At 38.9% G+C, this 27,635-nt stretch overlaps 1 protein-coding gene across 3 annotated transcripts in view; it reads right to left on the reverse strand.

Moving 5' to 3' along the window:
• Positions 1-27,635, reverse strand: part of LOC128589810 (CD302 antigen) — a 190,133-nt gene that overhangs the window by 52,443 nt on the left and 110,055 nt on the right. For all 3 annotated transcript variants that reach the window (XM_053596509.1, XM_053596507.1, XM_053596506.1), the window contains exons 27-34: positions 26,601-26,768; positions 25,268-25,384; positions 20,577-20,771; positions 18,050-18,276; positions 16,720-16,888; positions 12,601-12,750; positions 9,446-9,568; positions 7,447-7,614 (exon numbers count right to left, since the gene is read on the reverse strand). In XM_053596509.1, coding sequence (XP_053452484.1) covers positions 7,447-7,614; positions 9,446-9,568; positions 12,601-12,750; positions 16,720-16,888; positions 18,050-18,276; positions 20,577-20,771; positions 25,268-25,384; positions 26,601-26,768 — 1,317 coding nt within the window. The remainder of the gene's footprint in view (positions 1-7,446; positions 7,615-9,445; positions 9,569-12,600; positions 12,751-16,719; positions 16,889-18,049; positions 18,277-20,576; positions 20,772-25,267; positions 25,385-26,600; positions 26,769-27,635) is intronic.

A 27,635-nucleotide genomic window follows, 5' to 3' on the forward strand; every position in this document is an offset into this window, starting at 1 on the left:
TTGTCAAAAATCAAATAGCGGTAAGTAGCTGGATTCATCTCTTGGTTCTCTATTCTGTTCCAGACATCTACTTCTCTGTTTTTGTGCCAATACCATGCTGTTTTGATCACTATCGATTTGTAGTAAAGTCTGAGGTCTGGTAGTGTGATTCCTCCTGTTTTGTTTTTATTTCTGAGTAATGTCTTGGCTATTCGAGGTTTTTTCTGATTCCATATAAAACGAAGTAATGTTTTTTCAAGATCTTTAAAATATGACAGTGGAGCTTTAATAGGGAGTGCGTTGAAATTATATATTGCTTTGGGTAGTATGGACATTTTGATAATGTTGATTCTTCCTAGCCATGAGCATGGTATGTTTTTCCATTTGTTAACATATTCAGCTATTTCTTTTCTTAGAGTTTCATAGTTCTCTTTGTAGAGATCTTTCACGTCTTTTGTTAGGTAAATTCCCAAATATTTCATCTTCTTTGGCACTACTGTGAATGGGATAGAGTCCTTAACTGCTTTTTCAATTTGACTGTTGTTGGTGTATATAAAGGCTACCGATTTATGAATGTTGATTTTGTAACCTGAGACGCTGCTGTATTCCTTGATCACTTCTAGGAGTTTTGTAGTAGAGTCCCTAGTGTTTTCCAGATACACAATCATATCATCTGCGAAGAGCGAGAGTTTGATCTCTTCTGACCCTATATGGATACCCTTGATCGCCTTTTCTTCCCTAATTGCGGTGGCTAAAACTTCCATTACAATGTTGAAAAGCAATGGAGACAATGGGCAGCCTTGTCTGGTTCCTGATCTGAGTGGAAATGATTCCAATTTAACTCCATTCAATATGATATTGGCTGTGGGTTTGCTGTAGATAGCCTCTATCAGTTTAAGAAAAGTCCCTTCTAGACCAATTTTCTTGAGTGTTCTGATCATGAAGGATGCTGGATATTATCAAAAGCTTTTTCTGCATCAATTGAGAGAATCATATGGTCTTTGTTTTTTAATTTGTTTATGTGCTGAATTACATTTATAGATTTACGTATATTGAACAAGCCTTGAGACCCTGGGATAAAACCAACTTGGTCATGATGTATAATTTGTTTGATGTGTTGCTGGATTCTGTTTGTTAGGATCTTGTTGAATATTTTTGCATCTATATTCATTAGTGATATTGGTCTATAATTTTCTTTTCTTGTTGGGTCTTTTCCTGGTTTGGGGATCAGGGTGATGTTTGCTTCATAGAACGTGTTGGGTAGTCTTCCTTCTTTTTCTACATTTTGGAACAGGTTGAGTAATATAGGTACTAATTCCTCTTTAAAGGTTTGGTAGAATTCTGACGTGAAACCATCTGGTCCCGGGCTTTTCTTTTTAGGGAGGTTTTGTATAGTTGATGCTATTTCTGAACTTGATATGGGTCTGTTCAACATTTCCACTTGATTCTGGTTAAGTCTTGGAAGGTGGCGTGCTTCCAAGTATCGGTCTATTTCCTTCAGATTTTCATATTTCTGAGAATAAAGTTTCTTGTAATATTCATTAAGCATTTTTTGGATTTCTGATGAGTCTGTGGTTATTTCATCTTTGTTGTTTCTGATTGATGATATTAGAGATTTTACTCTTTTTTTCCTGATTAGGTTGGCCAGAGGTTTATCTATTTTATTGACCTTTTCAAAAAACCAGCTTTTTGATTTATTGATCTGTTGTATTATTCTTTTCAATTTCATTTAATTCTGCTCTAATTTTGGTTATTTCTTTTCTTCTACTGGGTTTGGGATTGAAATGTTCTTCCTTTTCCAGTTGCGTGAGATGTCCCATTAAGTTGTTAACTTCCTCTCTTTCCGTTCTCTTGAGGAAGGCTTGCAGTGCTATAAATTTCCCTTTTAGAACTGCCTTTGCAGTGTCCCAGAGGTTCTGATAGTTTGTGTCTTCATTGTCATTTTGTTCCAAAAAATTGGTGATTTCTTTCTTAATCTCATCTCTGACCCAGCTATCATTCAGCATAAGGTTATTTAACTTCCATGTTTTTGTATGGGTATGCAGATTCCTGTTGTTACTCAATTCAAGTTTTATTCCATGATGGTCCAAGAAGATGCATGGAATAATTTCTATTCCTTTAAATTTACTGAGGTTAGACTTGTGACCTAAAATGTGATCAATTTTGGAGTAAGTTCCGTGGGCTGATGAGAAGTATGTGTATTCAGTTTTGTTGGGATGAAATGTTCTGTAGATGTCTGCTAAATCTAAATATTGGATGGTTAGGTTTAAATCTAAGATTTCTTTGCTCAGCTTCTTTCTGGAGGATCGATCCAACACTGCCAAGGGAGTGTTGAAATCTCCAACGATTATGGAGCTGGAGGAAATCAAGTTACTCATGTCTGTTAGAGTTTCTCTTATAAATTGAGGTGCATTCTGGTTGGGTGCATAGATATTAATAATTGAGATCTCGTCATATTGAGTATTACCCTTAACAAATATGAAGTGACCATTCTTGTCCTTCCTTACTTTTGATGGTTTAAAGCCTACTGTATCTGCAAATAAAATTGCAACACCTGCTTTTTTCTGATTACCATTTGCCTGAAATATGGATGACCATCCTTTCACCCTGAGTCTGTATTTGTCTTTTAAGTTGAGATGTGACTCTTGTATGCAACAAATATCTGGCTTGAGTTTTTGTATCCAGTCAGCTAACCTATGCCTCTTTAGAGGACAGTTTAAGCCATTCACATTGATGGAGAGTATTGATAAGTCTGGTGGAATTTTGGGTATTGAGTTTTTCAAAGGTCCAGTGGACATTTTTAATCCTTTCGCCAGTGTGGAAGTTGAAGTTTGATCCGAAGTTTCTGAGTGAGTTTACTTTTGTGGTATAGGATTGGGTTGGTCATTGTGGAGGATAGGTCTGAGAACATCCTGAAGAGCTGGTTTACTTATGGCAAATTTTTTCAACATATGAATGTCATTGAAGTATTTAATTTCTCCATCATAGATGAAACTCAGTTTAGCTGGATACAAGATCCTGGGTTGAAAGTTTTTTTGCTTTAGGAGATTAAAAGTTGATGACCAGCCTTTTCTGGCTTGAAAAGTTTCAGCAGAGAGATCTGCAGTTATTCTAATATTCTTACCTTTGTACGTTATAGTTTTCTTTCGCCGGGCTGCTTTGAGAATCTTCTCTTTCATGTTAACTTTAGTGAAGCTAATTATGATATGTCTGGGAGATGGCTTATTGGGGTTGAATCGTGCTGGGGTTCTGAAGCTGTCTGCTATCTAATTTCAGATTCTCTAGGCATGTCTGGAAAATTTTCTTTCATAATTTCATGTAAAAGGGCCTCTGTGCCCTTGGCAGCCACTTCATCGCTCTCCGAAATTCCTATAACCCTTATGTTGTTTTTTTTCGAATTATCTGAGAGTTCTCTGAGTGAGTGATCCGTTTTTGCTCTCCATTTCTCTTCCTCTTTGAGAGATTGGGAGCATTCGAAGACTTTATCTTCAATGTCAGAAATCCTTTCTTCTGCTTGCTCCATTCTGTTACTGAGGGATTCTACTGTATTTTTCATATCTTTGAGGGCTGTAAGTTCTTGTTTCAGTGTGTCTAAGTCTTTGGTGGTTTTGTCTTTAAATTCGTTAAATTCTTGAGACAATTTTTGAATTTCTCCTTGAATTCCTAATTCCATTTTATTAATCTTGTCTGCAAACCAAATTCTGAATTCGACTTCTGACATCTCAGCCAGTTGTTTATGAATGGGATCTTCAATCACATCTGCCGTATCTTTTCTTGGGGGGGTTGATGTATTCTGGTTATTCATGTTACCAGAGTTTTTCCGCTGATTCCGCCCCATGGTTTACTCCCTTTGGTTTTTCCCCTGGGGTTTTATCGAGGGCCCGTACAGTGTTGTGGCCTGAGAAACTGGGGCCCTGTCTGGTGTGGTGGAGCAAAGTGGTTCTGTCTTGTTTTCAGCTGGTTTCTGTTCGATCCTATTGCAACTTCTACTCTGGCTTGAAGTCTCAGCTGTGTGGAAAAATCAGCAATTAAGTCACCCCGCCTGCCCACCTCTGGCCCCAGTTGGAAAAGGAGAATCAAACCTTCCTACAATCGCACACCCAGGGCACCGCCTGAAAAGTCCTCAGTCTATTAGCCCAGTTCAAAAGGTCCGAATCAACTGTCTCAATCGGCACTTGTCTCGGGTGGAAGGGTTCAAGAGGTCTCTGGGAACTGGATCACAGGGGCCTGGTGGCTCCTCTGACACAGCTCACCCCAGTGCAGCGTGGAGTCAGGAGGAGCCACCCAGCAAACAGAGCAGTCTGGGAAGGTTGACGTCTCCTTCCCCACTTTGCCCCTCCGTCGGACCCAGTCACTGGTATCTCTGCAGATGGCTAACCCAGTTGCCTGCAGTGAACAGACACTCCAGGGGTTTGCACCTGCCTGAATCGCAAGGAAGTCTGCCAGGCCCCCGCAGACTGCCGCTATCTAGCAGGAGGAGATGGGGCCTGACATCTTTGAGTGTTTGATGCAGGTGATGGGAAGGAGGTGTTCACTCAGGCTTAGCCCCGTCCCTGATGGATGCTGCTAACAGAACAGAACAGAACAGACAACTTTGTGAGGTTCTGTCTCTGTTCCTGTCGTCGCCTACAGAAGTCGGGCTGTTTTGAGTTCAAAAGTCTTTGCTGTTGGAGAATTGCGTCTGAACACCTCTCTGGGTCGGCCCCGCTCTGGAAGCTTCCCGGGTTTGTGAGCCGTGTCACCAGTGGCCTCCTCTGGTTGCCCAGGGAGACAGGGGGTGTGGCCTCAGAATATCCAGAAGTGAGCGTTCTGCCGTTAAAGAAAAAACGGCTGTTGATCTACCTCCAGGGAACTGCTGCTCTGGTGTGGGCACTCAGGCGACCCTTTTCTCCTCTGTCCCGCGCCCCAGAGTCAGCACTGAGCGGCCGCAGTTTGTGCTGGGTCCACACCCCTTAAGAGATCCCCCAAGAATCAGAACTCTTGGGGGATGGGCCCCCAGCCCCCGATTGGGAGTGGGGGGGGGAAGCTAGAGTTTCATTCAGTTTCACGCAATACTACGGTCCAGGGAGGGCTCCTGCACTGCACCGCAGGGAAGTGCCGCCAAGGCTTGATTTCCCCTCAGCAGAGTGCCCTCTCCTCGCTCACGTGTCCCAGAGTCAGCGCTGACCTGACGCAGCTCAGGCACTGTGCACTCCCCTCGAGAAATCACCCAAGGAGCCGAACTCCTGGGGGATAGGCCCTCAGACTCCGAGTGAGAGTAGGGGCTCTCAGCTCTCAGCGGGGAGGCCAGAGTCTGATTCAGTCTTGGGCCCCGTATGCCCGGGGAGGGTTGGTGCACTGCACTGCAGGGAAGTGCCGTGAGGCGTGACTCCCCCTCAGCCCGGTGCCCTCTCCTCACTTGCGCGCCTCAATGCTGACCAGTCGCAACTCGGGGACTGTCCACTCCCCTTGAGAAATCACCCAAGGATCCGAAGTCCTGGGGGACAGGCCTCCAGACCTCAGTGGGCGGGAGGGGAGCGCCGGGGATTCAGGGTTGCCGGCAAAGGATTCCCAAAGTTTTATTCAGCCCTATGTCCGGCAGGAGAACGCCACGGCACCCCAGTAGGGGAGGTAGGTCCAGTTTTTAGAAGGTCTCTCCCGTGGAGTGTAGTGGGAGGGCCTTTAATTTCTGCCCGCTTGTTCAATTGTGGGGCTCTAGAGCCGGTCTCATGGGGGAGGGGGACTCCCGTCCGCTTGGTGGTGGATTTTGTACCTTTTGTTTGCGTCCTTGTGATCACAACTTGCCTCAGCAGTGTTGATGTGCGTTCTTCAGCCTTCTCTCCTGGTGAGGCTCAAGTCCACCAGGATACCTACTAAATTCCTGTCCCTTAACTCTCCTTCTGGACGGGAGCCTTTGTTGAAAGCTGGCTTCAGTCCGCCATCTTGTCTCCCCTCATCCTCCCGTACCTTTAAATGCTGACTCGCCGCCTCTCTCATACGTTGAACTGCACACGTCCCTGTATGGGTATCTCATTTCCATACAGGTAACTCAAGATTGCCAACAGCGAACTCTTGATTTACACCACCCTAACCCTGTGCCGGCCTACCCGCTAAAATCCTCCAGTTGCTTTCCATTCCCCTCAGAATAGAACCAGAACTCTTGACTCTTGCATTCAAAGGCTCATGTGCCTGGCACCTGGCTCCCTTCCGGCTCTTCCCTGAGCACACAGCAAGCTCACTCTGCTTTAGAAGCTTTGCTCCAGCTGGTAGCTCCACCTGCTGTGTCTTTTCCTCTGACCTTTGCTTGGTGGATTTTTTAGATGTCAAGCTTCTGTGTCTCCTCTTAGACATTATCCCTGATAACCCAGAGGAGCTATCCGATCACTATTTTCAATCACAGTCTATAATTATTTGACATTTTCCTCTCTTTCAAAAGCTGACTGCTTGTTTACTTATATTTCCTCACTAGATTGTAATCTCTGTGAGAACAGGTGCCTTGTCTGTCTTGTTCACAGGTGCATCCCAACATGCAGGGCATGACACATAATAGACACTCTAGGGTGTCCCCCCAAATCGCCCTAAAGTCTCCATACATAGAGAAAATGGAAAATTGTAGCTAAATGTACCTTTATTTACAACGTGTTCATTACAAAATTTTATAAAATATTTATAAGCTATTCTCTACCTGTTGGCCACCTCTTTGTAAAATTTTGCAATGAATATGTTGTAAATAAAGGTGCATTTAGCTTCAATCTCCCAATGTATGGTGACATTAGGGGCAACTTTTGGGACACCCTGTATTTACTGAATCGATGCATGTAAATTCAGATACTGATTACCTAGAATTGGGGTCTTATCTTTCATATTTATAGAACAAAGTGGACATTTTTTATGCTAGATCTTTAAAAATGTTTTTGTAAAAAATTCAGAGGTCTTCCTTCAGAAATGAAGTTAAGATAATGTTTTTATGGTTGTTTTATGTATTAATTCATGATGAAACACAAGTTCAAATTATGATTTCATACAGATATCCTGAACATTTTGAGTAATTAAATCTAGATTGGCATCATTTTAAAATTAATCTTGAATTTTATGGGAATGGGAAGAAAGGAAGCAAATTAACTGCAGAAATAAACCTGTAAGCTTGTATATATTCAAACTATAGAATAAAACACACTTCAAGAACATTTTCAAAGAAATTACCTCCCTCATACTCTGACAGTTTCCATTTTTCTCAGAAAACAATTATGTAAGGTTTAGACTGTTTAGTGGTTTCATTTGGGAGCCCTAGACAGCTTGTGCTTTTACTGTGCTTTATGATCTATTCATCAGTGGGAAAATCTCTGGGACTTAATCAAGAATTTTGTAAATACTTTAAGGACTAAATACTTCAGGACCAGGTACAAAACTTTGCATATAACTGGAGTATGTATTTATTTTATGACCTGTTCTGCAAAAAGTTTTTTTAAGGACAGGTTACATGCTTACCCAGAGGAACTTTGCAGACAACTCTTCCGAAGCCATGTGCACATTCAACTTTTTTCCAAGTTTCATTTGAAGCTATCAAAATGCTACATTTTCCATTACCACTCTTACTCTTATTTTCCCATTTGACAAATTTCCCTTCTGATCCATCTAACCAACTCCAAGACTGGTCTGAAGAAAGAAATTAAACGCACCAATATTTATTGCTATTAAATGTCAAAAGCATGTACAACTATACTGTCCAATATGATAATCACGTTTAAAAATGAAATTCATTAGGAATGAAATAATTTTAAATCAGCCTTTCAGTTGCACTAGTCACATTTCAAGTGGTCAGTAGGCACATATACCTAGCGCCTACCACATTGGGCAGTGCGGACGTGGACCATTATTATCTTTGTAGATAGTTCTATTGGGTAGCACTGATAGAGAATGTTATGTTTTGATTAAAGTACAGAATTTTTGCACATTTCTTGTGTGGGGGATAGATTTCTAAGGACTTATATTCTCCCTCTACATGTTTAAAGAACTCATATCATTAAAGATAGTCTGATGGAAGAGGAAAGGTCCAGAAAGGTGCCTCCCCCCACACCCACAATGACTCCATTTTTGTTTCCCAGCTGAGGTGGCACCACCTTGTGGTGATAGCATCAACGTGACATACATTTCACTTAGATGGCCAACTTTGTTTTATTTTGTTTTGGGACAGGGTCTCCTCACTCTGTTGCCTGTGCTGGAGTACAGTGCAGAGTATCATAGCTCACTGCAACTTCCAACACCTGGGCTCCAGGGGTCCTTCTGTCTCAGCCTCCTGAGTAGCTGGGGCTACAGGTGTGCACCACTGAGCCCAACTATTTAAAAAAGTATTTTTGTAGTGACGGGGTCTCACTATGTTGCTCAGGCTGGCCTCAAACAATCCTCTCAGCTTTGGTTTCCAAAGTGCTGGAATTATAGGCATGTGCCATGGTGCCCAGCTGAGATGGTCAACCTTGAATCCATTCATTTTTTGACAAGGACTTCACATTTTAGAATTTGCATTTATTTTGATAATTTAAAATTCAACTTTGCATAAAATGTAAAATAGACTTCCAATTCTTCTCTCAAATTTTCACTGACTCATTCTTTATCAATTTCAAGTGCACTCAAACCTTACACATATTATTTCTTATTCAAAAATTCTTCCACAAATTTTCTTTGAACAAATTCTCTGTAATTTTACTAAGTTATTTGAAAAAAGTCACTATTAAGACTTAATTTTAATCTATGGTAAAAGTATCCAAAAGGGAAGAGAACTTCAAGAAGGTAAGTTTCTGAAAAACAGGATGGTAGAGTATAAAATCCTGGGGTGTTGAGAACTGGAACTTTTAGGGAAATAAGTTGTGGGTTCCTTACAGGCTCATGAGGACACAGACATTGCTGTGGGAGAGAAACAATCCTGATATTCATCTGAGGATTTTAGCAATGAGCCTCTAGAATAATTCCAGCTGATTTAATCTGTTTTTCTATTTCACCAGTGGTTTCCATCGTTGCTAATAAGTTACATATTCATTCGAAATTGCTAAGCTTCCAGTATAGACAGTAGACCTAGCTTATTTACCAGTAGGAAGCATTAGACTTAGCCACCACTTGACATCCTTTAGCAAGGCTCACTTTGCAATTTAGGACAAGTTAGAACTTTCTTTTTTTATTTTATTTTTATTTTTTTGAGACAGAGTCTCACTATATTGCCCTTGGTAGAGTGCCATGGCGTCACAGCTCACAGCAACCCCAAACTCTTTGGCTTAAGTGATTCTTTTGCCTCAGCCTCCTAAGTAGCTGGGACTACAGGCACACACCACAATGCCCGGCTATTTTTTTGTTGTAGTTGTCACTGTTGTTTGGCAGGCTACAGGCCAGGATCGAACCCACCAGCCCCAGTGCATGTGGTTGGCGCCCAAGCCCCTGAGCTACAGGTGCCAAGCCAAGTTAGAACCTTCTTTGAGCAAAGAGTTGTATTACTTACCAGCAGAATTTTGAGAGAATCCAAGCCAAACTCTCATGGTAATGTTATTATTTTCCCTCATCAGCCTGCTCACGAATTTATTCTCAGCTTCATCTTTTATGGAAATAATATTTGCAGAATGATCTGGTGAAAAGAAACCCCCAACTAATTACCTCAGGGATACTAGGGAATTAGTTTATTCTGTGCTAGCCATTAAAAAAAAAAAATCTATCATGAACAAGATCATTGAGAAAGTCAACCTTTACACAGAGACTATTTTTAAAATCTGGTATTTATGTCAAAGCTTTATCAGTACTTCCAAAAAATAATACTTTCAATAAAGTTTCTAGTTGGAAACATGGAGATTTCATGTTTCTTCCAAATATTTATCTGGCAATATTTTTTGAACTTTGAAAACTGCCTAACCAGCGAGACCTTTGTGTTTGAACAGTTTGTCCTAATAACTGGGGCAGTGATGTTAGAAATGTATCCTCCATAGAGACTTTTAGAATGCTCTCCTCCACTACTTTTGTACAATAACTCAGGTTTAAAGTCACTTCTATTAAAAGGAAAATAATAGCAAATAGGCTTGAGATCAGGGAACATTAGTTTTCCCTTTAATATTTTATACATAAATGTTCTTGGTCATGTCTATTATAAGTTTCTAAAAATAGTATGGAATTGAATGAGTGCATGTGTTTGAAGTTTCATAGGTAGCCATAAACTCACAGAGAAAATAGTATTATTACCAGAACAGGTAAAGAAGGGATAGAAATAAAATAATAACTAGTCTTGGAAATCAATCCCAAATGAAATCAAATCATCTTCAATAGTAACAGACCTATCCAAACTTTAATTATAGCATTTCTTTTGTGAATGGAGAGTATTTTAAGAGGGACAAAGGAAAGCCTGTACCCCTTTATGGAATACCACAGTGTGCAGGTGTTTTTTACATAGGTCACTATGAAAGTGTTGAGACAGGGCGGTGCCTGTGGCTCAAGGAGTAGGGCTCCGGTCCCATATGCCAGAGGTGGTGGGTTCAAACCTAGCCCCGGCCAAAAAAAAAAAAAAAACCACAAAAAAAAAAAGAAAAAAGAAAGTGTTGAGACAGACTGTATCATAGTCCATTATCTCACTTCCAAGAAACACAGTCAATAATATCCTTTCTGATTCATTCTTGGAAGTTTCAACTTGCTCCACTTATCAGTATTGATGGGAAAGCTTCTTTTTGTTTCCTTTTATGCAGATTTTACCTTTCTTGATTTTTGCATATTGCAAACCTTTTGTAATAACTCACAAATATTGGTTCATTTCATAGTACAACCTAGTAGAGGAAGATGTTATCCCTATTTTACAAATGAGGAAACTGAGGCTAAAGAAGATTAAAAAAATTGTTCAGGTTTACACAGCTAGCCAGTTACAGAATTAGAATAATGACAGTTTTAAGAACTCACTGTTTGCAGAGCACTGTACTACATTTGTATATTTCATCTCATTTCATCCATTCCTGCAACTTAACCTGTACCAACTTTTGAAGTGACTATTACATTATATTCATTCTCACTCTTTAGGTGAGAAAAAAAACAATTAGATCGCTTCCATAATGTCACTTAGCTAGTATGTGTAAAAGTTGGGCTTGAACCCAGATCTGTCTGCCTCAATGGCTTAAGTGCTTAACCACACACTACATTTATATTAAACTTTTCTATTTTCTCCTTTAGGAGAAAGAAGCTCCTGACTTTCAGAACATACATATAGCTTACAATAATTCCCATCAAGTATATACATGCATAATACACAACAGTTTTCACACAAAAGTTTCTAGTAACCATAAGAGTTTTTAGTCAATCAATTGTCTCCACAACAGTTAGCAAAATAAATTAGATTAGTGACAGTGCCATCTGCCTGGCTAAACTGCTATCCACAGATAAACAGTTTTGGTCTTTGAAATACTCTAAGTGGACTCCTTAGAAGTCATTTAATAGTTTGACTACAGACTAAATTGTCATTGCTGCTCTTTCTAAAACAGCTAAGTCTGAAGACAAAGAGCCCTGGATATGGGTCAATCCTATTGCAGAATAATGAATGGACAACCCATACAGCTTTGATTTCATTACCCTGGTCAGGCAAACCTTGCTTTTTTTTTTGCCTTTTTTTTTTTTGAGACAGAGTCATACTTTGTCATCCTTGGTAGAGTGCCATGGTGTCATAGCTCACAGCAACCTCAAGCTCTTGGGCTTAATCTGTCCTCTTGCCTCAGCCTCCTGAGTAGCTGGGACTACAGGCACCTGCCACAGTGCTCGGCTATTTTTAGAGATGGGGTCTCACTCTAGCTCAGGCTGGTCTCAAACTCCTGAACTCAAGACAATCCACCTCAGCCTCCCAGAGTGCTAGGATTATAGGCATGAGCCACTAACCTTACTTATTAATAACAAAGTAATAGAAAATCTGTAATAATAATAGTAAATTTGCATTTATTATTTAGCCAACTTAATATACATTTTTTACCTCTTAATTTCTTCCTCTAAGCATATATAATTATATTTAAAACCATTTCATTTGTCTGTGTTTTTATTTAATAATTCACTTAGCAATTTTTTTTTGAGATTTTGTCTCACTCTGTTGCCCCAGGCTAGAGTGCTGTGGCATGATAGCTCACAGCAACCTCAAATTGCTATGCTCAAGCAATCCTCTAGCCTCAGCCTCCCGAGTAGCTGGGACCACAGGCATTCTCCACCTCACCCAGCTAATTTTTCTATTTTTAGTAGTGATGGAGTCTCCTTCTTGCTCAGGCTGGTCTCAAACTCCTGAGCTAGCTCAAGCAATCCACCTGCCTCTTGCCTCAGCCTCCTAGAGTGCTAAGATTATAGGCATGAGTCACCTTGCCTGGCCATTTAGCAATGTTTATTCTACTTCTTCCCAATTACTATTACGTTCTATGTACTTATTCTTACATTGATCATTTTTAATGTTATTCCAATATTCCATTGAGATCCTATATCATAAAATACTTAACTATTACCCTACCACTGGGCAATTAGGTTACAATGCTATTATAAATGGCAAGTGCTTTAAATTATTTTCAAAATATAATTATTACTTTGAATTATGTTGTAAAGAAAGATTTCTAAGAATTAAATTAGTGCGTCAAAGAAAATCAACAAATTTTAACTCACCAAATTCTGGACACAATTGTTTGGCCTCTGAGAAACTGTGCAATCCCTGGTCAGATGTGTAGCAGTGATCCCCATACTGGATCCACCGCGACCCGTTGCCTTTTGCTGCCGGGCATCTTGATGAGTATGCATATGGTGATAGCTCTTTAGCTATAAAAATGTCAGAAGACACTTTAATAATGCACAGAACAACCTGCCCACCTTTTAAATCCCATCACATGTCCCTGTCTGAAACTGTTGTGTTTATGAGTAAGAAACATTTAACTCAACACACATACCAGAGAAAGCCACAGGCTAAATGCCACAAATACACGTTCTCATTAGCTTTTTGGGATACATTTTAAAAACTTAGACCATGCAAGAGGAAATTACTTAGCCTTCTAAGACTGACTTAGACTAAAGTAAAAAATGTAGTAAAATAGAGTAGGAAAAGCAGCAAAGACAGGCTGGGCAGGCCAAAAACTACTCTCAAATAACAATCAAAATTCTCTCTTTGCTTAGATTCCTTTTTATTTTGACAAACCCTAGTTTTACCTAGGCATATAAAGAACTATTCTTTTTTTTTTGGAGACAGAGTCTCATTTTGTCATCCTCAGTAGAGTGCCATGGTGTCACAGCTCACAGCCACCTCTAACTCTTGGGCTTAAGCAATTCTTCCGCCTCAGCCTCCTGAGTAGCTGGGACTACAGTGCCTGCCACAACACCTGGCTATTTTTTGTTGCAGTTGCCACTGCTGTTTTAACTGGCCGGGGCCGGGTTCAAACCTGCCACCCTTGGTATATGGGGCTGGTGCCCTACCCATTGAGCCACAGGTGCAACCCAAGAACTATTCTATTTTTAAAAATTACACCGAAGTAAAAATTTTACTGAAGTAAAAAATTGGTAATTTATTTTACAAAGCACAGTATATCAGCACAGCAAAATCTATCTCAAACAAAAAAAGAGTAGAGGTGGCTTCTCAGCTCTTAAAAATGCCCCTGTTCCCTATTAAATTGTTTAATTTTTAATTGTGCTGATTAACAAGAAGAAGCTGGTTTAATAAAGCTTGTGCCCCTTATCCGCCTACCATGAATTCCAACGGAGAAACACATGAGAACTGGAAAGTGAACTGTCAAATAGTGCCCTATTGGTGAGATGCAGACAGCAGTCCCATCCTCCGTGACAGCTTTGTAATTGTTCCGTAAGGTCTGAGCATCCTTCAGCAACTGCAGGCTCTTACTGGCTTTTTCTCCATTTGGTAGTGTCCTTATCATATGTGGTCTCAGAGATTCTAGACGAAGGCTGCTGCCATTTCCTTCTTCATCAAGAGACTTTTTGGTGGCCCTTAATTACTTCTTCTGTTTCTTTATTTTCTGTTAGAAGCCAGGGTTGATCTTTTTGACCTTTGGTTATTTGATTGGCTTTTGCTTTTATTCTTCGCACTAATGATATATCAGTTTGAGCGCTAAGTCTTCCTTCAGGCCAACAGTTAGACTTCTGGATAAGTTTTCCCAGCTGCTGCTATCAAAACTTATTTGCTAAATTCATCTATAAAGTCTATAAAACTTCGGACAACTCACCATTAATGCTGCTAGTGGAAGCAGATGTTAATAGCATGCTCTTGCTTTTATTACCTTATGAAAATGTTTGCCAAAGGTATATGGCTGACTACTCCATTGTTGCACTGGGCTCAACTGCTGATGTGGAATCAAGCTGGACATTCGCTACCAAGTTGCTAGGACTGGAATTTGCTGAATGGTTTGACTTTTAAAATAGTTCCTCTTGCCTTGGGAGTGTAAGAGTCCTATCTGCAAACTCTATTTGTTTCTAGTACCGTCTGCATTGCAAGGGGGCCACTGTAGGTGGTATACATTTTTTCTCCCTTCCTGTTTTTCACAAACTTTATTTCTAGCTCTTACATTTTTTTTTTCTCCTTCGAGGGCCTGCCTTGTGGTAAGTGTGTTCTATCCCTGTTCAAGAAGATCCAATCTTTTATCATACACATAACAGCAAATTTACCATCTTAACTATTTTTAAGTGCATAGTTCAGTAGCATTAAGTATATCCACATTGTTTTGCAACCGTCACTACCATCTGTCTCCAGAACTTTTTCATCTCACAAAACTGAAATGTTATACCCATGACACAATTCCAAATGCTGAATTCTCTCCTTCCAGTCCCTAGCAGCTGCCATCCTACTTGCTGTCTCTATGAATTTGACAACCCTAGGTACTACCCCATATAAATGGAACCATGCAATATTTATCTTTTAGTGACTGGCTTATTTCACTTAGGATACTGTCTTCAAGGTTCATCCATAGTATAGCATGTGTCAGAATTTCCTTCCTTTTTAAGGATGAATAATATATATAATACACACACACACACACACACATACATATATTTTTTTCCCTATGTTTTGCTTGTCCATTCATCTGTTGATGGACCCTTGCATTGCTTCTATCTTTGTGCTAGTAAATTACCCTGGTATCACATGTTCTACAAACATCTATTTGAGCCCCTGCCTTCAATTCTTTTTTTTTTTTGAGACAGAGTCTCACTAGTTGCCCTTGGTAGAGTGCCATGGCATCACAGCTCACAGAAACCTCAAACTTTTGGGCCCGAGTGATTCTCTTGCCTCAGACTGTAGCTGGGACTACAGGCACATGCCACAATGCCCAGCTATTTTTTGGTTGTAGATGTCATTGTTGTTTGGCAGGCCCGGGCTGGGTTTGAACCCGCCAGCTCCAGTATATGTGGCCGGCACCCTAGCTGCTGAGCTACAGGTGCTGAGCCAACCTGCCTTCAATTTTTTTGCATGTATACCGAAAGTTCTGGATGATAGAGTAATCTTATGTATAAGTGTTTGAGGAATTGCCATACCCTCTTCCACAGTGGCTACACCATTTTATATTCCCACCAGCAATACATAAGGGTTCCATTTTCTCAATATTCTCATCAGTATTTACTATTTTCTGTTTTTTTTAAAAATCCATTTTCTAACGTCAACTTGTATATTAATTCCCCAGGATTGCCATAATAAACCACCACAAACTCAGTGGCTTAAAACAATAGAACTTTATACTCTGATGGCTCTGGAGGCGTGAAGCCTGAATTTAAGGTGGTGTTAGGGTTGGTTCATTCTGGAGGCTCTCCAGGAAAATCTGTTTCATGCCTCTCTTATCTTCTGGTGGCTGCTGGCCATTTCTGGCTTGCAATCCTGCCTTTGTCATCACATAGCCTTCTTTCCTCCGTGTGTCTGTCTTCCTTGCTTGAGGACACCATTCACTGGATTTAGGGCCTACCCTAATCCAGCATGACCTCATCTCAACTAACTACAAAGCCTATTTCTGAATAAGCTCACATTCTGGGGTGCTGAAGCAATTTCGGGAGGACAGCCAGGACAGCACAGAACTTAAGGTTAGCCGGGTTGTCATTCTCCTTCATCCTGTACAGGCTGTTTCTCTCTCCATTTCTAAAGGCCTAATGACATTTCTCAGGTATTCCAATTGTTTTTCTAAAAAATTACATTTATTTTTCATACCTAACAACTGAGAAGTTAGTTCTTTGATTGTGTCTTTATTCCTCATTCTTTACATTGTTCTCGCTTTCTCGTTTTTAACTTGTTTTGTTAGACCAAGATTTCACACATTCTTCTGCTTGAATCTGTTCAGTTCCAAATGTTGAATCTGCTCTTCAGGAGTGCCGAGGAGTGGAGGTTTCAGAGACTAACCTCATCTCTCTGCCCCTAGGTCTCTGCAGCCCTGAGTTGTTTGGCTTTTGTGCTGTTACCCCAGGTTTACCCTGTACTTACCACAGGTGACCTCAGGTCCAGCCCCTGATGAGATGTTTTATGAAGGAACATCTCAGCCTTTAAAAACATTACTAAGTGAAATTAGAATTCACAAATGCTAAAGTAAAATTTACCTGATGATAGAATGAAAGTCTCTGGGAACAAATCCTTCAGTGGATATATTATATTTGTTTCTATTTACAAATTATCAAAATTATTTGTATAGGATTTGTGGGTAAAGCTTACTAAAATAAAACATTCTTGAGTATTTAGCTATGTGCATAAATTATATGCACAAATTATGTCATGTTTTAGTAAATATATGGTTGTTTGAAATAAAATCTTACATTTTGAAGGTTTGTAACAAATAGCACCATCCTTAACAGAGTTGCATTTTTCATGTTTCCAAATTCCTTTTGGATCCAATACAACACAGTTCCCAGGAGATTTTTGGCCTTTCCATGGGATGTAGTCAAATGTACTGCCATCAGACCACTCAAAACTTGATTCACTTCCCTGTTGAAAAAATAATAGAGATAACCTGAACCCAGATGTTCACTTCAAAAAAGAGCATAAAGAATAATACACATACTTTCAGAACATGATAATGAAGAATTAATTATTTGCTTACAAGTATGGTCGGTCTGAGATGGATTTGGGACATTTACTCTGGCACAGTTTGAATAGGACTTTAAACTTAGAGACAGAGTTACTATACCCTGTTTCTAGATTTTTTTTTGTTTAAGGACGACAAATCTGCATAACACTTGAAAGTAAATGACATGCAAATGGCTTCCACTTGTCACAATTATAGATTAACAATCCCAATCTTCATTTTCTGAGTATTATTTTTCTATTTTTATAGTTCTGAGCTTTGTTTCACTGTGTACATTTTTCACTTTACAGAACGCATTAAGCAGCAGGAGACTAGAAAAGGGAAATGGGAAGACGTCTTTTGATTCTCCCTTGAATCTATAATCTTGCCACCCTTTCTTTTATTTTCTCCTCTTTGTTCTACAGATTATTTAAATTAGGACTAATCTCTAACAGATGACTATTTTTTTTAACCAGAGATTATTGTACGTACATAAATGTACTAATTAACAAGATTAAAATAGTAGCACAGAAGATGTATTTATCATCAGAAGATTAATTTTAAGTAGTGCTATGTTTTAGGTGAATACATGGGAAAAAGGTATAAATTTATTAGTCCTAACCTTGTTAATATTTTAGTTGGCCCCTTATATAAATGTTTGTGTTAAAATCTCAATGAAAATATTATTGCCTTGACTTTACAGATGAGAAAATAAAGTTGTAAACATTAAAAACTTGTTCACGATCACCTCGTATATAAATGTAAGACCTGCCACTAGTATTGAAATTCAGGTTTTTCTGATTTTATGCATTTCATCAGATTTCCAATTGGTCTGCCCCAAATAGGCTACAGAGGTATTGTTGATATATTAATCCACTGGGCCCTTAAGATGGTCTGGCCATTTTTCCTGGCACAGTCTACAAATAAAAATTTTTATTTGTGCTATGTTGTAAAAGGTAAGAAAGCAGTATACTTTGCACACTGAATCCCAGGACTTAGTATGATGCTGTACTCTGAATTAATATTTCCAACCTTCAAAGTAACAAATTTGAAAAGTTTCTGGAAAACAAAGAGAGACTTACATCATGACTCGATAGCCCAACCCATAGTGGAAATCCATCACGTCTTACAACATCTTCCAGAAAGAGCTGGCCATTTTGGTTATGAACACTTGCCAAATAACCTCCATTTTGAGAACATGCGTTTAATGCTTCATACCATGTTACCCTTTTTTGAATAACATTATAAATACCGTCTTCATATGGAATAAGCTGTGGCAGTGTAGAATTATGTTCTTCTTTGTAGTCAACTATAATATTTAAATTAAAAGGGTTGGTGATTAAATTATACATATATCATTTTGAAAGTTAAACAAAACTGGGTTTCTTATTAATAATGAAGGTCAAGTGCCTTCTTTATTTTTCTTATCACTATAGCACATATCATAGGCTCTTATATATTACAGCTGTCTGGTTGATTTAGAGGTTCTTAGAAGAGTCAGGAAGCCTCCTTGATAAATCAGGTCTCAAGGGTTAAATGAAATTAAAACTAAAAAAAAAATAAGGTAACCAGAAAGTCAGGAAGTGCTAAAAACAAACAAAAAACAACACCAGCACAAAGATGAGGCTCTTTCAAGGGGACATAGGAACCAAGTGAAAGAGCTCCCAATGGGGCGGTGCCTATGGCTCAAAGGAGTAAGGCGCCGGCCCCATATACTGGAGGTGGTGGGTTCAAATCCGGCCCTGGCCAAAAAAAAAGCTCCCAATGGCCAAAGCTGGAATAATTTGAGCAAAATATTAAATAATGTAGTATGTTCGATCATAATCCGAGGTACAGGAGCCCATATTAAAAATAGAGGGTTAGAGGAAATTAAGAGTAAAACAAAGGTAAGTAGAAAGTAAAGAAGTGCTAAAAGCAAACTACAAATAACCACAAAACCTCAGTGAGGAGGGTATAAACAAATGAATGAATAAATTTAAAAATGAGAGAATATGGACAAGTTTCCTGTGCTGAAGAAGTCTAAATAATTCCATGGATAGTACCCTGACCCCACAGCCTGGAAGGTGGGGAATATCCCTACAACCTGTAAGGATGGACCGAGCATAGTGACTTCCTTACAAGGAAAACAGTATGGAAAGGGGGAAAACGAGTAACTTTACTGTAGAGAAACTGGACAAATACTACCTTGAGCCAGGTGATAAAGGTTAAAATCAAAAGCAGTAAGTCACCCTGCTCATATGTACTGTTTGTATGCGAGATGACAAGAATGCCGCTGTATGTCTGTAGTCCTCTTCCTGAAAACTCATAAACCCCTGTTTAATCATGAGCAATCACCAGCTGACCCAAACTAAGGGGTGTTCTACAAATAAAGGCCAAGTGCTCCTCAAAACTGTCAAGATTCTTAAAAGTGAGAAAAAGTCTGAGAAACCGTCACAGCCAAGAGGAGCCTAAGGAGACGTGATGACTAAATGTCATGTGGGATCCTGGATGGAATCCTGGAGTGGAAAAGTATGTTAAATGAAAACTAAGGAAATTTCAATAATGTTTGGACTTTAGTTAAAAATAATAATGTATCAATATTGGCTTATCAGTTGGGACAAATGTACCATCCTAATATAAGATGTCAAGAATAGGAAAAACTAATTGTGGAATATATAGGAACTCTCTATAGTCTCTTTGCAACTGTTTTGTAAATCTAAAGGTGTTCTAAAACAAGAAGTTTATAAAAGACATAAAAAAGAAAGAAAGACAGAAGGTGGAAATGTTCTTGGTAGGAAAAAAATATAAATAAAGGTGCAAATATGAGGGTGGCCGCACAGTGTACACAGGACACGTTGGAGATTAGCCTGACTGAGGAAAAGATGCTTATGGGGCAAGAATGGGGGAAAATGAGGCATGGAAGAAGACCTAGAAATTGGGGAAGGAGACGTGTTTCTAAAGTCTCAAAAGATTTCATGGACTCAAAGTAATCGAAAAGAGGAATCCGTGGAGATTTGGATGCAAACGGTCTTCAGGAAGTTATTCTGTAGCATCACGAAAGGAGATGATTAGCCAGGATGCTGGTGTTGGCAGAGGGCTTGGAGAAAAGTGACAGTAACAACAGTTTAGCTGTGAAAAATTTAAAACTAACATGCACTTTAAAATAGATGTATGTAATGATTAGGCAAGCTTGAGAGAAATTCCTTTTGCCTGGAAGGTCAAAACTCCACATAAACCCACTTTCTTATTTATGAGAATCCAATATAGCTTTCAGGGCCCAACCAAGTTTCACCCCTTCCTGAAGGCATTCCTTGTTTCATTATTCCTGTTTTCATTGATTTCTTTTGACTTTCCAACAAATTTAAGTCTGTATCAAATAATCTAAGACCAACCTACAGACAATAATTACAAAGAATGTAATGCTAATCTCTCCATCTACATTCTCCTCCTGGAGGTCCAGACCATGACAGTTGGGTATGTGGCTTCCTTCCTCCATAACCTCTGTGGCACTTCGTGTAGGACTGAATACAGAGAAAGCATTAAAAAAACATGATTGCATGACTCCCTTTGCTGAACTAATGGCCTTATATTTTCTTTCCTTGGAGTGAAAACTCTGTTAGTATTACTTACCCATTTCAATTTTACAAGCAAGAATGCTATGCTGATGAAAATAAAGTATTTCCTCAATAATATTAAAGGTGTGAATATCCCAGAAGCCATCAGTACCCAAACCGGCCCAAAATTTGCCATTCTTTATAGTTGGTCTTCCTTCTCTCCAGTGTGTATAGGACAGCCTGGTCTTATCAAACCACATAAGAGAATTATCTAGAGAAAAAATATTTGTTTTCCTATGATTAGACGTTAAGACTTGAATTATAGTTATCAGTTTCATATTTCAAACTCAACTAATTTTCTTTTCCTTTCCTTATCTTCTGAAAGATTATATGATTCTATATATCCCTTTTAGATTATATGATTATGTATATCCCTTTAAAATATTTTACAATTTATAACAGTAAATCATGGTTATTTTTAGCTTTGAAAATATAAATTATAAATATAAAAATTAAAATCTACCTATAATTCCTCCTCCAACAGCTCTCATCCCTCCCTCTTCCCCATACAACTCCAATAACATTTTGTTATTTTTTCACAAATATCCATTTCTCTTACATATGTGTTTAATTGTAATGGAAATGAATACAACTGTTCAATTAAAAAATCATTGATATATTCCAAAATTAGTGATAGGAATCTTTTCTGTGGACATAAACTATAAACAATTGTGCATACTTATGGTCAATTGATTAATATATATATATATATATATTTTTTTTTTTTTTGAGACAGAGTCTTATTATGTTGCCCTTGGTAGAGTGCCGTGGCATCACAGCTCACAGCAACCTCAAACTCTTGGCCTTAAGCGATTCTCTTGCCTCAGCCTCCCAAGTAGCTGGGACTATAGGCACCTGCCACAATGCCTGGCTATATTTTTTGTTGTAGTTGTCAGTTGTTTGGCAGGCCTGGTCCAGGTTTGAACTCATCAGCCCCGGTATATGTGGCCGGCACCCTAACTGCTGAGCTACAGGTGCCAAGCCTGGTCAATCGATTTTTAAGAAAGATGCAGGATAATTCAACGTGGAAAGAATAGTCTGTTAAATAATGGTGGTGGGCAACTAGATCTCAACATACAAAAAACATGAAGTTGGACTCCTTCCTTTCACTATATACAAAAATTAACTCTCAATAAATCATAGTCCTAAGGTAAGAGCTGAAATTATAAAACCCTTAGAAGAAAATACAAGATTAAGTCATTGTGACTCTAAGAAGTAAAGCCTTCTTAGATATGCACAAGTGGTAAAAGAAAAAATAGGTAAATTGGATTTCATCTAAACTAAAACTTCTGTGCTATCAAGGAAGTGATGAGACTTCCTCATTGCCCACCAAATCCTGTTGCAGCCATTGCCACAGCCACAATGCCAAAACAAAGGAAGCAGAATCAGCCCCAGCCACCACCACTCCAGCAGCCTCCAATGCCCAGTGGAGACTGCAGAAACTGGAGAGGAGGAGGATGGGGTTCTGAGGGACTCCCCATCCTTCTGGGCCCTGGAACAGGTTCAGTTTTGAAGTGGCCCTGAGGAAATGGGTCAGGAGTTGTATGGGCAAGAGGGAGGTATGAGAGCCGTTGGAGAACTGAGAATGAGATTTTAAAAAACATTTTTTTTAATATTAGTAATAAACACAATGGAAAGCCAATAAAAGATATGGATAGAACTTTCTCCAAAGATGATATACAAATATCCCGTAAGCACATGAAAAGATGCTTAAGATCATTAACCATCAGGGAAATGCAATAAAAACCTCAATGAGCTATCACAGAGAGTTGACGGCCTAGAATCAAAAAGACTGATTAAAAACAAATGTTGGCATAGATACGGAGAAACTGGAACTCTCAAATGCTGTTGTTGGGAATGGAAAATCTAGCTGCTTTGGAAAACAGTCTAGCAGTTCTCTGAAGGATTAAATACAAGGCCCAGCAATTCCGATCTAGGTGTATACCAAAGAGAAATGAAAACATGTTCATACAAAAACTTATACATATTCAGAGGAGCAGGATTCATAATAACCAAAAATGTGAAAACAACCTAAATGTCTACCAAATGGTGAATGGGTAAATAAAATGTGATATATCCATAGAATGGGATATTACTCAGTCGTAAATAGGGGATACTGATACACGCCAGAATAAGGGTGCACTTTGAACCTTTAAACTAAGGAGAAACCAGTCACAAAAAAAAAAATCACATATTATGTGATCTCAGTTATGTGAAATGTCTAGAATAGGCAATCCACAGAGACAGAAAGGACCTGGTTGCTGAGGACCAGGAGAGGGGTAGGGAATGGGGGAAGGAACACTGTTGGGCATTGTGTTTCTTTTTAGGGTAGTGATGGTTGCAAAATTCTGTGTCTATACTAAAAATCACTAATTGTATACTTCAAATGGCTGCATTAAATGATGTAGGAAAATGTCTCAGTAATGCCTTTTTTAAAAAAGTTGCTATCAAAATTATAGATTGGTATGAAGAGTGTTGCCCTCATTCCCTACACATGCTTGACGTCCTGATGGCCGTCTCCCCAGCAGCACACCTAAACGCATGCCTGCAGCAATATACACACTGCACATAACTGCACACACGATCTGGCGCCTGCCTGCTGCCTTATATCACTGCATGTCTCCCAGGCCTCTGTCCCTCTCCCATACTTCAAACTTCCTGATTTTCTGATCAATACAATGTGCAATGATGTCTTCTAAAGTTGCTGTAAGGAAAGGTCACTTTTTCCCTTGGCTTGAAGTATCTCTTAGATGACATATTGTGGTGTCTCTTAGTCATTCGTGGTCCTACTAATGAAAGGTCAAGAATGTTCTAAAAACCAAAGTCCTTTGTAGAGATGCCATATATAATTAAATATTCGGTAAGTATATCAAAGTAACTACACACTGACTTATGGATGTAAATTAAGTCAGTAAGAATTAGATATAAAACAAATTGCTATTTGCTTACAGTATGTTTCTGTATGTTTCTCCTAGGTCTGGATATTTTAATAGAAATGTTGCTACTAATACAGTTTATAGAAGAAGACAATTAAAAGGAAGTCTTTGCATCTGAAAATGCTTTTCCAGAATATGGAATAGGTATTCAGTAATTTCTGATGATAACAAAGTACATCAGAGAGCACAATTTAAACCTCTGTATCCTGGGCATAGTCTCCATTGCTCACCATGAGACCATGTTTCTTTTTTTTTTTTTTTTTTGTAGAGACAGAGTCTCACCTTATCGCCCTCGGTAGAGTGCCGTGGCATCACACAGCTCACAGCAACCTCCAAATCCTTGGGCTTAGGCGATTCTCTTGCCTCAGCCTCCCAAGTAGCTGGGACTACAGGCACCCGCCACAACGCCCGGCTATTTTTTTGTTGCAGTTTGGCCGGGGCTGGGTTTGAACCCGCCACCCTCGGCATATGGGGCCGGCGCCCTACTCACTGAGCCACAGGCGCCGCCGAGACCATGTTTCTTTACTGGCTTTCAAGTAAAGCCTGGGAACTTTCCTCCTAGTTTCTCTCGGTTTTTTTCCCGCTCTTAAATTTAAGGATACTCAAGTGTCATTAGAGAAAAGACTCGTCCTAAGGTTATGGACTTATCTTCAACTGGCAACCCAAGACTTATCTTTTGCTTGATAGTTTAATTTTGATTAATTCTTCTGCAATTTCCATAAATCTTTAAGGAAATCTTGGCAACCCTAAGAAATAGACAAGTTAGATAGCAAAAGAGAAGCCTGCTTTTTTTTGAGACAGAGTCTCACTATGTTGCACTTGGTAGAGTGCCGTGGCGTCACAGCTCATAGCAACCTCAACCTCTTAGGCTCAAGCTATTCTCTTGCCTCACCCTCCCATGTAGCTGGGACTACAGGCACCCACCACAACGCCTGGCTATTTTTTGTTGCAGTTGTTATTGTTGTTTAGCAGGCCTGGGACAGCCTCAAACCCGCTGCCCTGGTGTATGCGGCTGGCACCCTAACTACTGAGCACGGGGGCCGAGCTAGAAAAGCCTGTTTTTAAAATGGTCAGATTTGAGTAATTTAGCTTCTTTTGCTACCTTATCTCTGGCTGTCATTGTCCTGTTCCCCTTAGTAAACCCTTTTTAAGATAAATGTATGCTTTTGATGCTTTATACTGACAACAAATTTTCTTAAATCTAAAACTTCTATGATTTCAGGATATTCCTGAGAATCTTTTTAAATTGGTCTTGTTTCCCCATTGGACTCTGTTTTTAAAAATGTCATATCAATTATATTTTGGATTTAGCCCCAATTTTAATATTCTATCTCATTATCAGACCACGTGTTTCGTTTTCCTAATGCTTACCTTGTGTATACCCCAAGCCAGTGCTATAAACCCAAAGGTGCAACATTCACAGAAGAGTGATTCTGTTCTTACTCATCCCACACAGTTAGGAGAGACGTAAGTATAGGAGATTTATTTGGCAGTGTGATCATTTTTAGTTAATCTTGAGTTGTGAGAAGGAGGAGAGAAGCAAGGCGATTATTTTCTACCACTTAACTCCAGACTCAGTGGGAAAGGTATATTAATGGCAGAACAGAGACACAAAAAGTGACTTGGTATTTACATAAGTTACATTAAATACACAATTAGGCTTTTACATATTGAAGCATGTACTTGGAAGAACTGTACTTTCATAGCTTGATAAATAGGTTGTAATGAAGTATGAATACAAATAGAGAAAATCAGTAGATTTATAACTTACTTTCATAAGTTATTCCTAACATGACCCACGAAGCCATATAACTGAAGTACAGAAGTTGTTCTAAAACAAAGTTGTTCTCATTTTCATCTCGAATACTCAAAATATGGGATTTTGGATCTGTTGAATAAAAAATAATCAGTAACTTTAATAGTTCCTTATCCAGAATATTTCACTTTATTTGATAGATTTAGAAAAGTGTATTTCCCAGTTTAATATATTTTAAAACTTAAACAATATTGGAAAATTAGAAAGATACGTCGATTAAATCTATGTCAATGTACTAAAACAAATAGGGTAAAAAGTCTTCCAGCATTTTGACATTAAATTTGGTCTTGCAGTATGTTGGAAAACTAATAATGAGTATAGAATTTAATACTGATGCACTTCACTTTCCCCCCATTTAAAGGTTGGTAGAGATCCACCCATATTAATGCTATCTTGTTAAAGATCACTCTGTAAGGAATAAAATCTCTTGAATGGGCTATAAGCCAGACTTTCCTTTTCCTTCGAGATGGAAATATATAATAAATAACCATTATTATAGGGTTAAAAAAGGTGAACATTTGCCAAAGTGTGTTCCTGAGGAAATTAACAAGGGGTTCCTTAGAATAGGTCTACGTGGATAAAATGTTTGCAACGTCGGTTTAACAAGGTTAAACTTTGTTAATTTATGCCAGTATTTCTTAAAGTACACGGTAATGCTCATCTGATAATGTCCAACACAAACTATGGTGTACAGTGCTTCCTAACCTTCTTTTTTTCCAACCTATTCTTTTTCTAAGAATTTTTTTTCCAGAACCTCTCTCAAGACCAGCGTTATACAGAGCACACTTTGGGGGAACAATGGTTTGATATTTTCTACAGGAACTTTCCACAAAGTTCCCAGTTCCATCCGTTCTATCCTTCAGAGGTCACAAACCCACACGGGACCTCAGGAATTATCTGAAGAGTCTTGAGAGCTGAAAGCATGAAATGTGCATTTCTTTCTGGATTGTTGCTTCTGTGTGGCACATATAAACTTTCATCCACTCAAACTAACCAGTTTTCACTTACTCACAGCCTAGCTTGCGGTAACACCCAGTTCTCTGCTCCCCTGCGTCATTCCCTTTCCTTTGGAAGGAGAACCTATCTTGTTATGTTAACAAGCTAGTTCTGGAATGAACGAGTACAGAGGATTACTCCATATGGTCCATTTAAACTAACCACAACTTTTAATACTTTGTCATTGATAATGTAGAAATTAGGAGATAAAATATTTTTGAGATCTAGTTACTAGTGGTAATTATAACTGGTGAGATTAAAAAGAAATAAAATGACAGCATAATATACTTACGTAGTTTCTGGCATTTAGAATGTACTTCCTCCTGTGTTATTGCCGTATGTCTATTCTTTGTTATCATGAAATTGTAACAACAGTTCTGAAATGGTATCCATGGAGTATTCAGAACAGGAGATGGACATTTAACACTGGCAAGTGGTCTGACCTCTTGTTCAGTCTCATCTAGAAAAAGAGTTAATGGTAAGAATTCTAATTTCAGATATAAATGTTAATCCTGTTCATAGCCAATAAAATTAATTTGAAGGAAATATCCAGGAAGCTACGTGCTAATAGCTCTGTGAAGTTTGTTCTCTGGTTATTCTCAAACACAGTGCACAGAAACCCAGCTTTTTTTAGGAAGGAGGTTTCATGACACAATTTTCTTACCCTGGCTGTGGAGTGGAAAAGTGCAAAAATTGAGGCGCTGTTATGTTAAAGGTAGTTTCTGTCTTCCTGCATTAGCATATGGCAAGCACAGGGGCCACCTCAGAGAAACAATATGAACATATTCATTATTAATAAGCACCTCACTATAACTTTGAGAATTCATTTTCAAGTTTCTGGCTACTGAAAGCACTAATTTTAAAGAAACATTTTAATGAAATACTTGATGTTCTACGTAAGTTATTGCTTTAGCCAAATCAAACGGAAATAGTGTTTAAAATCTGGCATGAAAATCTGATTACATTTTTCATTTTATGAAAAGGCCACGCGTTCTAAAAATGCAAATGTAGATCTGCTCTACTTAAAATAAATCAAACTGGTTTAATAGGAGGTAGGGACCATTCAGCATCTTTCCCAGCTCACAACAAAGCCTGTTGTCTGTGAAGTAGTATCTTCTTTCTATCACAAACAGGCACATGTGGGCCCCTGCCAGTCGTAAAATCATTTACCTCTGAATGGGCTGCAGATTGCATACCTGACTCAGGCTAAGTTCATCAGGTTCTCTCTAAGGATTTGAAAAGTAGAATTTAGAAATCGTCAGGTCATCTCCACTTACAACTGTTTCTGAAAGCTGCGAGCTGCTAAGTTCCGCTACACAGAGAGAGA

This window comes from Nycticebus coucang, chromosome 7 (assembly GCF_027406575.1).
Source record: "Nycticebus coucang isolate mNycCou1 chromosome 7, mNycCou1.pri, whole genome shotgun sequence".
In the NCBI taxonomy this organism is placed as follows: domain Eukaryota; kingdom Metazoa; phylum Chordata; class Mammalia; order Primates; family Lorisidae; genus Nycticebus; species Nycticebus coucang.